The sequence below is a fragment of the Mus pahari genome, chromosome 18, assembly GCF_900095145.1.
Source record: "Mus pahari chromosome 18, PAHARI_EIJ_v1.1, whole genome shotgun sequence".
Taxonomy (NCBI): Eukaryota; Metazoa; Chordata; class Mammalia; order Rodentia; family Muridae; genus Mus; species Mus pahari.
In genome coordinates, this window is record NC_034607.1 from 2,737,667 (window position 1) to 2,752,188 (window position 14,522).

General features: G+C 53.5%; 2 protein-coding genes across 2 annotated transcripts in view; both read right to left on the reverse strand.

The window, feature by feature from the left end:
- Positions 1 to 100: 100 nt before the first annotated feature.
- LOC110335909 (complement C4-B) lies at positions 101 to 8,768 on the reverse strand. The gene is made up of 21 exons (XM_029531318.1): positions 8,674 to 8,768; positions 8,383 to 8,575; positions 7,719 to 7,920; positions 7,469 to 7,539; positions 7,301 to 7,389; positions 6,645 to 6,727; positions 6,448 to 6,544; positions 5,803 to 5,908; positions 5,596 to 5,728; positions 5,165 to 5,280; positions 4,903 to 5,079; positions 4,572 to 4,757; positions 4,155 to 4,340; positions 3,334 to 3,492; positions 2,786 to 2,912; positions 2,091 to 2,165; positions 1,669 to 1,863; positions 1,462 to 1,576; positions 1,296 to 1,366; positions 965 to 1,104; positions 101 to 835 (listed from the first exon to the last, which is right to left on the reverse strand). Exons 1-21 carry the CDS (start codon positions 8,736 to 8,738, stop codon positions 449 to 451), a joined length of 2,973 nt encoding a protein of 990 aa, XP_029387178.1. The 5' UTR covers positions 8,739 to 8,768; the 3' UTR covers positions 101 to 448.
- A 557-nt stretch (positions 8,769 to 9,325) lies between these two features.
- The window catches only part of Stk19 (serine/threonine kinase 19), a 7,325-nt gene continuing 2,128 nt past the window's right edge, over positions 9,326 to 14,522 (reverse strand). The window contains exons 3-7 of the mRNA XM_021218057.2: positions 11,965 to 12,060; positions 11,536 to 11,675; positions 10,084 to 10,181; positions 9,847 to 9,994; positions 9,326 to 9,657 (exon numbers count right to left, since the gene is read on the reverse strand). Of these exons, the coding sequence (XP_021073716.1) occupies positions 9,612 to 9,657; positions 9,847 to 9,994; positions 10,084 to 10,181; positions 11,536 to 11,675; positions 11,965 to 12,060 (528 nt within the window). The 3' untranslated portion in view covers positions 9,326 to 9,611. The remainder of the gene's footprint in view (positions 9,658 to 9,846; positions 9,995 to 10,083; positions 10,182 to 11,535; positions 11,676 to 11,964; positions 12,061 to 14,522) is intronic.

The following is a 14,522-nucleotide window of genomic DNA, read 5'->3' on the forward strand; positions in this document are numbered from 1 at the left end:
TTACCCCAGATGACGCCACGGGAAAGGCAGGGCACAAGGGAATGGAAATCTACCCAGCACATGCGCAGCTGCCTTGTTTGTTTGTTAGAGCACAGGACAATCAGCGCTATCTTGTAATGGCGAATGTGAGGGCGGCTCCCCACACCCTTCCTTCTGTCTCAATTGAAAAATAGAGTGGGGGATTAACCAGGGCTACAGCCTCCCCTACCGGGTAGACATCCCTGGGTCTTGGCGTGTGAACTTCGTAGACAGAAACGGGGACTCAGCTCACTTCTCTACCATTTTTCAAGGTCCTGGACTTAACCCCCATGAGCACACAAAGAACATAAAGCTGAACAAACTGTTTCCGAGACAGCCGGGCAGGTGTGACAGTAATTCCGAAGGCAAAGGCATTACTGAATGTTCAAGGCCAGCCTGGACTACAGAGTGAGTTTGAAGCAAGCCTGGGCTATGTAGCTAACCTCTGTCTCAATACACGTAAACAATTTCTGGGACACAGTTGAGTCACAATAGTGGATTGTAAGTTTATCCATGTACTGGGTTTGAGTGCAGAGCCATGGCCTGACCTGTGGAATGTTAAATGGCTGGGAGCCCGGGGAGTGGGGTGGCTAGATTTCCAGGCGTCACTCACCTCAATTTGGAGAATCTTAGACACAGCATCCCCTAAGTCAAAAACCCCTCGAGCCACCACTTTGAGGGGCACGTTGGCAGCAGCTGTGGGTACCACAGAGAAGGCCACAGGCCGGCCAGAACCTGCAGGCACTGTTACCTGCTGGGCCAGCATTCCACCACCAGCCAGGCACAGCCCCTCCACTGGGGTTACATGGACACTCACCTGGGGACAGGAAAACAGGGATGGCCAGTGAGCCCTAATCGGATCAGGACCACTGCCTGACCTGACCTGTCCCTGGCTGCACCCCTCCCTACTCCCAGCCTCGATGCTCAGTCCCCCCTAGGGTCTCACAGTCACATTATCATTCAGATAGTTGTAGAGAACAGGCCGTAATTCAAGCTGCTCAAAGCGGCGGACGGAGACAGGCAGGCGCAGGTGCAGGTGGAATTTTCGGAACACTCGAACACGAGTTGGCTTGGCTACGCACAGGCCTGTGGACAGGGAGACAGGTCAGGGACAGAGATGGACCTCAGGCCTCCGGAAGGAAGGGTTCGGGGATGACTTCCCTCTGCTCTCTGCCTGCAGGCAAGCCAGTGAAGATTTTCCCCAGATCCATGCAGAGGGCAGTGGGAGGGTCGGAGCATGGGGGGGATGAGAAGGGGTCCAGACAGCACCGCCTCACCTTTGCTTTTGGACAGGCTCACACCATGAATCTCCCATGTGGTCATAGAGTCAGGAAGCCACACTGTCAACCTGTGTGGGGAATGCAGAGAAGCCCTGTCACTCACAACCTTGTCCCAGTCCCCAGACCCAGCCCAGAGGCAAGAGTGGGCACACCAGGCCCTCACAGTTTGGAGCTGTCCACTTGTTCCACTCTCCAGAGCCAGTTCTCTGGGAAGTAGCTGCGCACGAGAATGTCATCTTCATCTATCAGATCCTCCTCCTGCATCACGTCCTGATAGTCTGGGTGCAGGGGGGACAGCAGTGAGGAGGGAATGTGTCGCCCTCTCAGGCATCACCACCCATCCCTCCTTCAGCTTCATCTGGCCGCTCACCTCGGGCAAGGCCCGCCTGGCTCCTGGTCTGGTTCCTGCGAAGGTCCTCAGCAAACTTGCAACAGGACAAGAAGGGCTGGCGGCAGGCCGGCTGAGGCACGCGGGCAGCCCGCTGATCACAGGTACGCTCCATGGGCAGCTTCGTCATCCCGTCTTGGCAGCAGCGCTTGGCGTCTGGAGAAGAATACTGGCCCACTGCCGGGCCAGGGGAGGCTGGGCGGGTGGGAGGGACCGAAGCCTCAGCCTCCATCCCTAGAACCACCAGCACGTGCTCGGGGAGCGGTCAGCAGGCCGATGGACTGCACCAGCCAGCCCCCACCCTCAGCCCTCGGTCTCCTCACCCTCCATACCACAACTGGCCGAGGGGGCTGCAGAGGGCAAAGAAGCAGGTCCCACCCTGGCCCCGGACACCCACAACATACACTTCTCACTGACAGCCTTCAGGAAGTTAGCACTTCGCTTTTGCCGACTTTTCTTCTCCTTGGGACATCTCAGGTCTGGTAGGGAGCAAGAGAGTAGTCACACCTCCTCTTTCCCCATCCCTCAGCCCACCCAGCCTTTAGACCCCTGAATCTCACACACCCAGACACCCAGACAAACAAACACACACACACACACACACCAGCACACACACATACACACCAGCACACACACACACACACACACACAAACAGACAAAGGGAGCTCAGCCTTACTTCTTCCCTATCCCTCAGACCAGCCTTTTTCCCTGAATTCCCCACCACACACACACACACACACACAGGCACACAGACACACAGACACAGAGATACACAGACACAGAGACATACATACACAACAGACACATACACATATAAACACAAACACACACACTCACACACAGATACACATAGACAGACACAGACATACAGACATACACACACAGATACATACAAATACACACAAACACACACAAATACACAGACAAACACAAACACACACACTCACACACAGATACACACACAGAGATACACACATTCACACACAGATACAGACACACACACACACACACACGCACACACACACACACACACACACACATGCGCACGCACGAGCATGGCCTTTCTCCTTCATCTGCTCCCACTCACTCCATTCTTACCCTCTCTGGTTTGAGTTAGTCGATCACCATCAGAAAAGGCCAGACCAGCATCCTGGAACACCTGAAGGGCATCATCCCCACCTCCAGGACCACAGCCAAGGTTGTAGCTGTTGATTACTTCAAAGACCTAGCAGGAAAAGGCAAGAGATGCTGGGAGACATGAGCGGCTGAAGAGCAGGATCTGCCACTCAGCTGAGGGTATTAGGGTACGGCTCAAAGATGAGAGAAGCGAGTGGGGAGACCAAAAACATCTAGGACCCAGGGGAAGACTGGGAAGAGCCTATAGAGACTGAGACTGGAGAACTAAGCCCCAGAGCTTAAGTGAGGAGGAAGAAGAGGAGGAGGAGAAGAAGGAGGAGGAGAAGGAGGGGGGAAGGGGGAGGAGAGGGGGAGGCAGACAAAGAAGAGGAGGAAAAGGAGGAGGAGAAGGAGGAGGAAGAGAAGGAAGAGGAAGAGGAGGAAGAAGAGGAGGAGGAGGAAGAGGAGGAGGAGGAAGAGGAGGAGGAGGAAGAGGAGGAGGAAGAAGGATGCACGGAGGTTAGACAAACCTTGTTCATGTCAAGGGGTTTGTGAGATCGACCACCCACAGCATACAGAGCCGTGTCCACAGCTCCCAGTGCCACCAGGGCTTTGGAGTCCGTTTGAAGTTGGAGCGTCATTCTGTCTGCGTTACGATACTCCTTGGCACCAGTCACCTTCAATTCCAACTGGCAGAAATGGGGCGGGGGAGGACAATCAGCACATGGAGAGTGGGCTGGGGACATGTGTCAGTAATTAAAGTGTGTGCCATGCATGCATGAGGACTGAACCCCAGAATCCAGGTGGGCATGAGGGCATGGCTGTCATTCCAGCCTGGAAAGGCAGAGAAGGGGTGGGTGGGGGGATCCCCAGAGCAAGGTGGTTAGCAGACAAGACTATAGGCTTGAGTGAAAGGAACTGTCCCAATGACTAAGGCCAAAGAGTGAGCCAGATGACCCCCAGCTCTCTACTAGCACATGCACCCATGCAGCCTGCAAAATGTGCACACATACATGCCCACTTCACATGCATGAAGATGAAAAAAGAAAGAGTGAACTCTCAGCTCCAGCCCCATGCACACTCAGTGGCTAAATCAGTCATCCTGTCCTCCTCTGAACCCTTAGGTGCTCATGCCCACGTGAACATGCACTCACACAAGCATACATGCACACCGACATAGTCAAGCACACATGCATTCGACCACACAAATGTACATACACATGCATATGCATGTGTGAAAACACATCCACATGAACATGCATGCTAACACGCATGTGCATGCACACACATGCACACACACAAACAAACAAAGCCACAACACGGCCCGCACCACCTCTCCAGACCCAGTCACCTTGCCCTCACAGTCCCCGGGCTGGATGTTGATGAGCAGAGAGTTGGCCACTGGGAGTCCTTGGTGATAGAAGTAGGCCACAAAGTAGAACGAGGGAGCCAGCTGATGGCCCACCAACACGGAGACGGAGGTCACGGTCCTCCGGGGCTCCCGACTCATAGCCATGATCTGGCCTCTGGAGATGATCTGAGCCATGGGGAGGCAGTGAGTGACTTCCTGCTTGGTATACACCCTGCTCCCAGTCCTACACCCAGCACTCCTGTACCCCAAGTCCCACATACCAGCACTCCTGTACCCCAAGTCCCACATACCAGCACTCCTGTNTACCAGCACTCCTGTACCCCAAGTCCCACATACCAGCACTCCTGTTCCCCAAGTCCCACATACCAGCACTCCTGTACCCCAAGTCCCACATACCATGTAGTAGTAATGAGAGAAGGTAGGTGCATGGATGCCCACAGCTTGAAGGTTTAGGATGAAGGTGTCCCCCACACGAGGGGACCGAGGGTCTAGTGGCTCAATAGACAGAAAGCCAGTGCCTCTTGAAGGTGGAGCTTGCACAGTGAGCCTGGCTATGGCTGGGTAGAGGGAGCCCGCAGACACCTGGAGAGAAGGCATGAAGGGCAGGGTCTATGCCAAGGACCCAAATTGCCATCCCTTCCCCCAAACTCCATCAGAAGCACTCAGGAAACAACTTAAACGCCTTCCCTGCGCCCATGCCCATCCCCAGTCCTCAGAGAAGCTCTACCAAGAGCCGGAGTTCTGTGATGGTTGGCGGGATGGGGAAGGAAACGCTGACTTGGCCAATTCCATTGGTGCTCTGTTGAATGTCGAGGACTTGCGAGTCAGAGCCCGACACCAAGGTGGCAGAGACTTTGACAGGAACGTTGGAGGCTTCAGAGCCTGATATTTCTCGGACCAAGGCCTGGAGGAGACAGTCAGAAAGAGGTGTCATCAAGACTGTGTGGCCCACACCCTCTCCCCTCCAGCCCTGCCCTCCCAAGAGGAACCTGCAGCAGGAAGTGGGCCCCGGGCACAAGATGCCGCTTAGTGCGGCTGAGATCCAAGGAGAAGGCAGATGTCACAAAGTGCCAGGACGTGAGTTCAGCCTCCTCCATCTCTCCTCCTGCAAGAAAGAGGGCAGAGAGGTGGAGGGCAGAACCCAGGGAAGGGAACCAAGAGCTGGTTGGTGCACTGCTTCATCTGCACATGCGTGCATGGCCTGTCTATCAGATGGTGAACCAAGAGGGGAGTGATTGGGAAAGGAGACAGGAAAGGACAGGACTGCGATGGGGGGGCCCTGGCTCTGTGTTGGCATCAGGAACTGTACTGGACGGTGAGGACGAGAGTCTGTTTGATGGTGCCATGTGCATTTGTAAACTGCCCCTGAGGACGTTCTCAACGGCAAGGCTTGAGGTGCCAGCAGAGGGAAGCCACCCACCTGGAGACTCGATGACGGCTGTAGCAGTGTAGAGACGCAGCCCCTCCAGGTCTCTGACCTCAATATGGATTTTATCCAGGGCAGCCTGCAACTGGTGCTTCGAGATGGAGATGTGGGTCTCGCCTTCCACCAACTAAGAAGAGAAACGGGTTTTGAGTTGTGCCACTTTCCCACTTCCCCTTGTCACCCCCTTGACCGCTACCTTACCCTACTCTGGGTCTCTAGGCCCCGAAGGAAGGTCCTCTTCCCTTGCTCATCCATGAGCGCGAACCGTGTGTATGCCACACCCTTCACGGGCTTCCCATAGATGTACCTGTTGCCACGGGGAGCCAAGAGGAGAGCTGAGGGCTGGGGCAATAACTCAGTGGGTAAAGTGTTGCCAAGCAAGCACAAACATCTGGGTTCGATGCCCCAGGATCCCTGTAGAAATGCCCAGAGGCATGGCAGCATCCACGTGTGATCCCATCATTGGGAACACTGAGATGGGTGTTCTGAGGGCTGCCTGGCCAGCCAGCTGAGCCCAGTCAGTGAGTTCCACGGCAGTGAGAATGTGTCTCCAAGGAGGCCACCAGAGGTTGTCCTCTGGCCTCCACAGATGTACACACACACACACACACACACACACACACACACACATTCCCCTGCACACAAGACACACACGTGTACATCTCTAATCCCAGCACTCAAGAGGCAGAGGCAGATGGAGTTTGGTAAATTCAAGGACAGACAGGACTACACGGTGAGCACACAGTGGGAGACAGACTAAAAGAGGAAGAAAGAAGAAAGCCACAGGTGCAAGGAAGCTGGGCTTTGCAAAGATGGAGGAGTGGGGCAGGGCAGGAGGGTGGGTACCTGGCCTGGATGTCTAACTGGATTTCATCATGGTTGCTGGGCACCATCAGGATATATGGTTTCCAAGGAGTAATCTTCACCTCAAAGTTGGGAAGGACTGAATGAGGATGGAGAGATGGGTGGCCAGGTACTAGAGGCAGGGTCCTCCCCTCAGGCTGCCCACCTCACCCTCGTCTACCCCATACTGCAGCACTCACCATATTTCTTTACTTCAAAGTGGGTGCTCCTATTGGACTCCAGTCCATCTGAGAACCTAGCTGAGATCTTCCAGGTCCCAGGCCTGAAAATAGACAAGGGAGGGAGTTGAGCTACACACCCACAGATAGCCATGGCCTGACTGAATCCAGGTTACCCACCCACAGACAGCCATGGCCTGACTGAGTCCAGGTTACCCACCCACACACAGCCATGGCCTGAGTGAGTCCAGGCTACCCACCCACAGACAGCCATGGCCTGACTGAGTCCAGGCTATCCACCCACAGACAGCCATGGCCTGAGTGAGTCCAGGCTACCCACCCACAGACAGCCATGACCTGACTGAGTCCAGGCTACCCACCCACAGACAGCCATGGCCTGACTGAGTCCAGGCTACCCACCCACAGACAGCCATGGCCTGACTGAGTCCAGGCTACCCACCCATAGACGACTTTAGTCTGAGTGAGTCCAGGCTATCCACAGACAGCTATGGCCTGATTCCTCCACAAGAAAGCTCTGGTATGACCAGAGGTTTGGGAGGGGCAGGGTCAGAACATCTGCAACGTGCCTCTGTCTGTCAGAGGTGGTAGACAGTGCCAAGGGAAGAAGGTCTTTGGGTGGTACAGATCAAGGGATACCCTAAATTGGGGGAGCTCACTCTGAGATGTCTGGAATGATGAAGTCATCTTGGAAGATGGATGTGGAAGAAAATAGCTCCTTCTTGAGTACACGGAAGCCACGGGAGTTCTGCGAGGGGAGTCGATGTGGTCAAGTGGGAGGTCACATCAGTGCACGGTGTCGGGAGGGTCAGAGGTCAGACACTCACCTCCACTGTGACGGTGAGGTAATCAGTGGATGGGCGCATCTTTTGGTCCAGTGCAAAGATCCGGTAACGAACTAAGAGAAGGATGCAGGAAGGTGGGGGTGAGAGGTAGGAGTCCTGAGCAAAGGGACCAGAACCGCTGCAGGGACACAATGGGGACTTAACTGCTAATCACGCTCCCAGGGTGGCCCTGTCTGTGGAGTCGCCTTACATAAAGGGGGACATAGCAAAGGCCCTGGGGCTGGAGGCTTACCCCGCTGCCCAGGGTTATAGATAGGCTGATCGGTCTGCACAAAGATGTGGCCTCGTCGGGAAGAGAAGAGCAGGTTGACACCCTGGGTCTCTGTGGCTTTGGATGCTATGTTCCTTAGCCACGGAGACTGAGCTACCAGCTGGATGTGGGGGGCTCTGCGCAGGTCAAAGAGGCCACAGCTCCTCACATCTTTCAGTGGGACCTATCAAGACAGGAGGAGACTATCAGACAGAGCAAAAAGAACCCAGTACAGAGCCTAAGGTAGGGACAGCAAGGCCATTGTGCTGGAGGAGAGAGAGGCAGGAGGTCACTGAGGATGACAGGGATGGAAAACACAACAGAAGGGCCAGGCACAATGGCCCCTGGCTGTAATCACAACACGTGGGAGGCCTACAGTAGGGTCGCCTAGCGATTACAAGCAATCTTGGTTACACCCTGAAATCCTGTCTCATAAACAAAACTAAACAATAAAATAAAACAAAAGGCAACAGGCAAACCAGGTGTACTTGTAAATCTTAGCACATCGGAGGCTGAGGCAAGAGGACAGCTGAGAGTTCAAAGCCAGCCTATGTCACATAACAAGCTCCTGTCTGTAGCTAAACAAGCAGACAATGGGGTGCAGCAGAAAGGCCCGAGAAACAGCAGGGGTGCTGGCACTGGGTACCTCAAGGCTGAGCAGCACAAAGTCGTCTCCCGAGCTCAGCTTAAATTCCTTCTTTGGGGAGCAGGAGCCACCCGTTGGGGTTCTGAGGAACACTGATCCTTTTATCTCCTGTCCTGGAGGGGCATCCAGGAGCTGTACCCCCACCGATAGGGGGGTCCCCAAATTAACCACAGAAGGGGAAAACAGGAGCAACCTAGGAGAACAGTGAAGTATATCTTCAGATCCAGCCAAACCCCACCACCCCGCTCTCCCTCACCCCTGGCCCACCCAAAAGCCAGTCTTCCCCGGGACCTGGGCTTCTGCAGGGATGAGGCAAAGAAGCTGAACACCCAGGTCAGCCCCCAGAGGAGCCGCATGGCTGCAGGATCCAGGAGAGGTCTGCTCACTTCTGATCAACCTAGGGTTGGAGCTCAGATCTGGACCTTGCCCCTCCCTTTGCCCCACGAGCTGGGAAATCACGTGATGGCCAAGAAACAGAACTGGCTCTAGGCCCAGAGCTGGGGAGGCAACCAAAACACCAGGGTCTCTGAAGAAATCTTGGCCCCAATATGGATCTTGTGCTTCCTTGTTCATTCCCAGTACCAGTACTCCATGTGTGTGTGTGTGTGTGTGTGTGCGCGCGCACGCGCACCTGTACATGTGCTTGCCCATGTATGAGTTACACAGCTCCAACATGGCACACAGGAGAGGTAAAGTTCCTAACAAAACTAGAATGAGGTCCCCAGTCCCTGACCTCATATTCAAGGCAGTCCTCTGCTTGGTATAGCTCTAACAGCCTATAGCTCAGAAGATGGGGTACACTCTCATCCCCACAGGGAAACTGGCCTGAGTAAGCCTTGTTCTCTCTCTAAACTATGATGAAATGCTCAGCCCTAAGTTGGGCTTCACCCTCTACACACAGCGGTACATACACCACACTGAACAAAGGACACGGAAAGAAGTGCAGGCACAAGTCTTTTATTTGGCAATTTCAGCCTGACGTGAAGGGCAGAGTTTTCTGCTCCCTGCTCCAGTGTCTCCAGCAATCCCACCTTCTCATCCCCTTGGCATGGCTCCTGACTCCACTCCCACAGAAGCAAGAGCTGCAGCGCCCACAGCCCGGCTCAGGTGGAAGCCCCAGCTTGCAGCAGCAGAGCCTGGCACCCACTGCGGTGACTTGCTCAGCCACTCTGGGGGGGACACTTCCAGGAACCTCACTCAGTGAGTTGCAGAATCCAAGCATTGGCTCCTCACGTATCTGGCAGGCGAAGGAGGGTTCCAGAAGTGGTGGGGACACTGTGTAACAGAAAGACAAGACTGGAGCCAGCTGCCTAGACCCAAAGTGTGCAAACCCAGATTTTAATCCAGTGTTCCCTTGAGTCCCGGAATGAGAGAAACTGGGCTTCACTGGTGACAGAAGCAACACTTATGGGGACACCAACCCTGGGTCCCTGCACTTTTCCCAAGTCTCAGGACTAGACTCACCAGTCCACCAGCTGGGCTCCAATGAGGTCGTGCACATGGTAGGCAAGACCTAGCCTCACCGCTGAAGGGGCCCTGCGGCCCAGGAGCTCTGACAGGGCAAGCTCCCGGTACTTGGCCTTCCGCACCATGCTCAGTACAGCCTGGCGCCCTGGAGAAGGTCCAGGAAAAGGAAGAAGTGAGTCAAACTTGGAGACCTAAAGACACCCCCCCAAGGGTGTTGCTCCTCAGGCACCCTACCTTTAACAAAGCACTTGATGAATCTCCCAGCTCCAGGCACAGCCAGCCACCAGCTTCCAGCATCACGGACAGTGAGGACCCCAGCATTCACCAGGTGCCTGCAGGTGGTAGGCAGCTGTGATGATGCAGCCTGGGCTGAGAAACCCCCCTTCCCCAACTGCTGATGTGTGGACACTGAGCTTCCAGAAACACAGGCAACCCAAGCAGGGACCCACTTACCCTGCTGGCTCTACTGCTGCCTGTGTGTGTGTGTGTGTGTGTGTGTGTGTGTGCGCGCGCGCGCGTGCGTGTGTGTATGGGTGGTTGTGTGGGTGGGTGTGGGGGTGTGGGTGTCATATTCTGTCTGGACAGGCACACAAGCATGTAGAGGCTATAGGTTTATATTAAGTATGTGCAATAACTGTTGACTTCTACAAAAACATTTTTTATGTGTATTCGTGCATTGACTACATGTTTAGCACATGCATGCAGTATCTGTGGTGGCCAGAGAGGGTACTGGGTCCCCTGAAACTGGAGTTATAGACTACTGAGAGACATTTTGTGGGTGCTGAGGTTGAGCTTGGGTCCTCGAGAAGAGCAGCCAGTGCTCTTAAATATTGGGCTATTTCTTTCCCTTTTATTTTTCGAGACAGGGTTTCTCTGTGTAGCCCTGCCTGTCCTGGACCTTGCTCTGTAGACCACGCTGACCTCGAACTCTGAGACCCACCTGCCTCTGCCTCCCGAGTGCTGCGATTAAAGGTGTGCAACATCACACTTAGCTGGACCTTATTTTTGTGAGAGCGTCTCTCACTGAACCTGGAGCTCATTGGCTTGGGTGCACTTTGCTAGCCTCTGTCCTGACTTCCAGCACTGGGGTTCCAGGCACCTCACTGTGCTCAGCTTATGGGGGTGCCGGAACTGCAGCTCACTCAGGCCCCCATGCTCACTCAGCATGTACTTTCCCAAGCAAGCCAGCTCCCCAGACCTCTTGGTGGAGACTGCTTGTTGATAAAACAGTGTCCTTGGGAAGCCCTTCCTGAACAAAGGCTTTGATATGTGCCTGAGGAGTGAGCAGCGTCATCTCTGTGCTCACCATGACCTATGAACTCCCCGCACTCAGTCCCTGCTACTTCCCAGGGGAGATCAGTGAGTTCACATACCAGCAAGTTAGAAAGCAGGAGGCTAGACACAGGTATGGTACCCTCAAATCCTTCTGTACTGAGACCTTGCCTAGTACTTTACAGGGGACCCTGTGAACTTGGATCTTTAGGGACCCAGCAGCCTCTGCCATTTTCTATTCTCATGGCATTGTCAGGCATGGCTCCAGCAAGGCCTCATGTTGGGCAAGCCTCCAGCCCTGCCGAGTTCTAGTCCAAGACTCCCTTGCAGGGTGGAGTACATTTCTCTTTACTAAGTTCACTCAGAAGGAAAACGCTGCCAGAGGCCTGACTTACTGACCCCACCACATCTCACGTGATCTCCGGGTCCCTGAAGCCGTAAGTCTGTGTCATCTGATCCTGCTGGAAACTGAGGTCCCCACAGGCTGGGACCACTGAGGCCAGGAACTTCTGCACCGCCCCAGCACATGGTCGCCCATCGCAGGCCTTGAGGACCTAGAACCAGAGTTGATGTCAGTGGCCAGCATGAGCCCACCCCCCGCATGGCTCTCTATCTCTGACCCCCCCATCCTGGGTCCTTCCACTTCCCTCTTTTCCCTGCTTCCTTCTTCCCTCCCCCACACTTCCTTCCCTCCTCCCCATCTCACTAATTACCAGAGCTCTGTGTCCTCTATGAGATGTGGGCTAGAGATAATGTCAGTTATTTCTATGCCCAGCTTCCCTCCCGAGACCACCACACTGGTATACTCCCCACCCCCACCCCACCCCCTCCTCTCTCACAGACCCGGGTCCTGTAGTCTTCCGTGAAGACAATCCCATGAGCATCCAAGTCAAAGCCTAGCTGGATGATTCGGATCTCTCCCAGCTCTTGAAGCTCCTTCTGTCTCCACAGAGATGAGAGTGGAAAGAAAAAGACAGGGTAAGACAAGCAGCCATGTTCTGATTCTGAGCTCTGGGGAAGAGAGTCTGATTGCAGGGAGAGGGGGGACGGGGAGGGAGGATTAGGACATTTACCACGGAGACACTCAGGTGACAATCAAGCAGCTGCTTCCAACCAGTTGCCTACTTCCCACATGCCAGCCTTATGAGCTGCTAATCAATCAATATACATATTTTCTCAGATCAGACCCTTATCAGTCAGTACAGTTAAACGGTGATGCAGGTCGCGCCTTTCATCACTGCACGTGTGAGGCAGAAGCAGCCTGGCCTGGGCTACTGGCCAGCCAGGGCTACACGTCGCGAGCTTCTTTCAATAGGACAAGACAAATAGTAATAAAGACAGAGCCTGCCCCCAAAGATCCATCACTCTAGATGTTGGGTAGAGGTGTGTGAGAAGCTCTGGATAAAATACTTAATAAACACGGAGCTGGCCACAATGGCACATGCCTGCACTCGGTACTAGATAGGGGAAGGCAGAACTTGTGAGTCTGTGGCCAGCCTAGGCTATGAGATCCTGCCTGCACGCCAGGCAAACAAACAAGAAGTAAACAAAAACAACAAACCCAAACAAATGAGCCATCCAGGACTTCTGTGGGCAGCAACACAACAGAAGCCAGAGTGGGTAAAGACACCTCACCAGCCGGAGGACCTCAGCTCAGGCCCCGGGACACACACGCGCTGTGGCATGTCTACATGCTCACACACACTTAAAACACATATCTGTCTGAAGAGGCTGGAGAGATGACTCAGCAGTTAAGAGACTGGCAGCTCTTCCAGAGGATGCTGGTTTGATTCCTGGCAACCACGTGACAGTTCGCAACTGTCTGTAACTCCAGTTTCAGGAGATCTGGCCCTGTTCTGACCTCTAAAGGCACACAGCACGCATGTAGTGCACAGACATACATGTAAGCAGAACATCCATACACATAAACAATGGGTCTTTTTTAAAAGTTTTTAGTTGTTTAAATAGCAGGCATGCTGGCTTCCACCTTTAATCCCAGCACTCAAGAGGCAGACAGAGGAAGCAGATCTCTGAGTTCAAGGGCAGCTTGGTCTACAGAGTGAAATTCCAGGGCAGCCAGAGATACAAAATGAGGAGGCCCTGGCTCAAAACAACAACAACAACCACAAAATTGTTTTTTGCTCAAACACTGAAAAGTTCTCAGGATAACAAGAATTAAGAGACAGATATATTAAAGCAATCAAAGACTGGGAAAAAGGAAACAGGGAGGGGCATTTGCTGATCTGAGCAAATCTGCCCAGCACATGGCCAAAAATAACAGGGTTCACAGGAAGCAAAGCTCAGTAGACAGGCAGCCTGGGCTGCATCTTTAATCCCACCAGGACAGCCACCAGGAGGAAAGAACTCCTCCCCAGGAAAGATCAGAGGGCATGGACACGTCACAACCCTTTGGACTCTTTGCTTTTGGAGACAGGGCTCCTCTGCCTCCCACAGCAGCCTCTAACCAGCAGGGTCTCTCTGCCTCAGCCCCTGAGTCTCAGAGGCACAGGTCTGAGACGCAATGCCTGGCTAACTACAATTTATTTATTAGGCATTTTAGAAACAACTACGAGGTGTTTACGATTCTTGACATGGGTAAATGACAAACGGTGGTAAAGATATTGATTCTACAACCTGGTCGCTCCACGCTGTAAGCGCCTATGAAACTACCCCACCACACCCTAGCAAGACGCACAACTACATGAAATTCAAACGACTTAAAACAATGCTGCTAATGCTGACATGTCAAAAACCAAGAGGAGAAACTACTGGTAGGAAATTCTAAAAAGACGTAGCAGGCTTAGGGCTCGTGGGACATTTCAGTGGGTCAGGTGGCCTGCTGCTGAGCCCCAGGGCTTGAGTCAGCCCCTGAGATCCACGTGATAGGAGGAGGGAATTCAACCACACAATACCCTCTGACATGAACTTGCACATACACACATATAATTTGGAAATAGAACATTAGTAGGTAGCCCAAGCTGGCCTTAAGCTCACAGAGATCTGTCTGCCTTTATCTCTAGAGCGCTGTGATTAAAGACATATAGCAGTACACATGGCCAAATATAATAATCAAATTAAAAATAATCGTAAAAAAGATATAGGCTTAAATATGCCCCAGACAGTCACCATGGTGCATAGCTTTAATCTCAATGCTTAGGAGGCAGAGGTAGGTGGGTCTCTATGAGTTCAAGGGTAGCCTAGTCTACAGACTGAGTTCCAGGTCATCTAGTGCTGCATAATAAGACCCTGTCTCAGCCGGGCGTGGTGGCGCACGCCTTTAATCCCAGCACTCGGGAGGCAGAGGCAGGCGAATTTCTGAGTTCGAGGCCAGCCTGGTCTACAGAGTGAGTTCCTGGACAGCCAGGGCTACACAGAGAAACCCTGTCTCGAAAAAAACCAAA

Bases quoted from the DNA above. Each gene is read 5' to 3' on its own strand.
- LOC110335909 (XM_029531318.1), bottom strand. From the start codon at position 8,738: ATGCGGCTCCTCTGGGGGCTGACCTGGGTGTTCAGCTTCTTTGCCTCA. The intron at 5,729-5,802 runs GTAAGGTAGCGG...TTCTCTTCTTAG, and splicing joins GCCTAGAGACCCAGAGTAGG to TTGGTGGAAGGCGAGACCCA. The intron at 4,341-4,571 runs GTATGTGGGACT...CCCATGGCTCAG, and splicing joins TCTCTCATTACTACTACATG to ATCATCTCCAGAGGCCAGAT.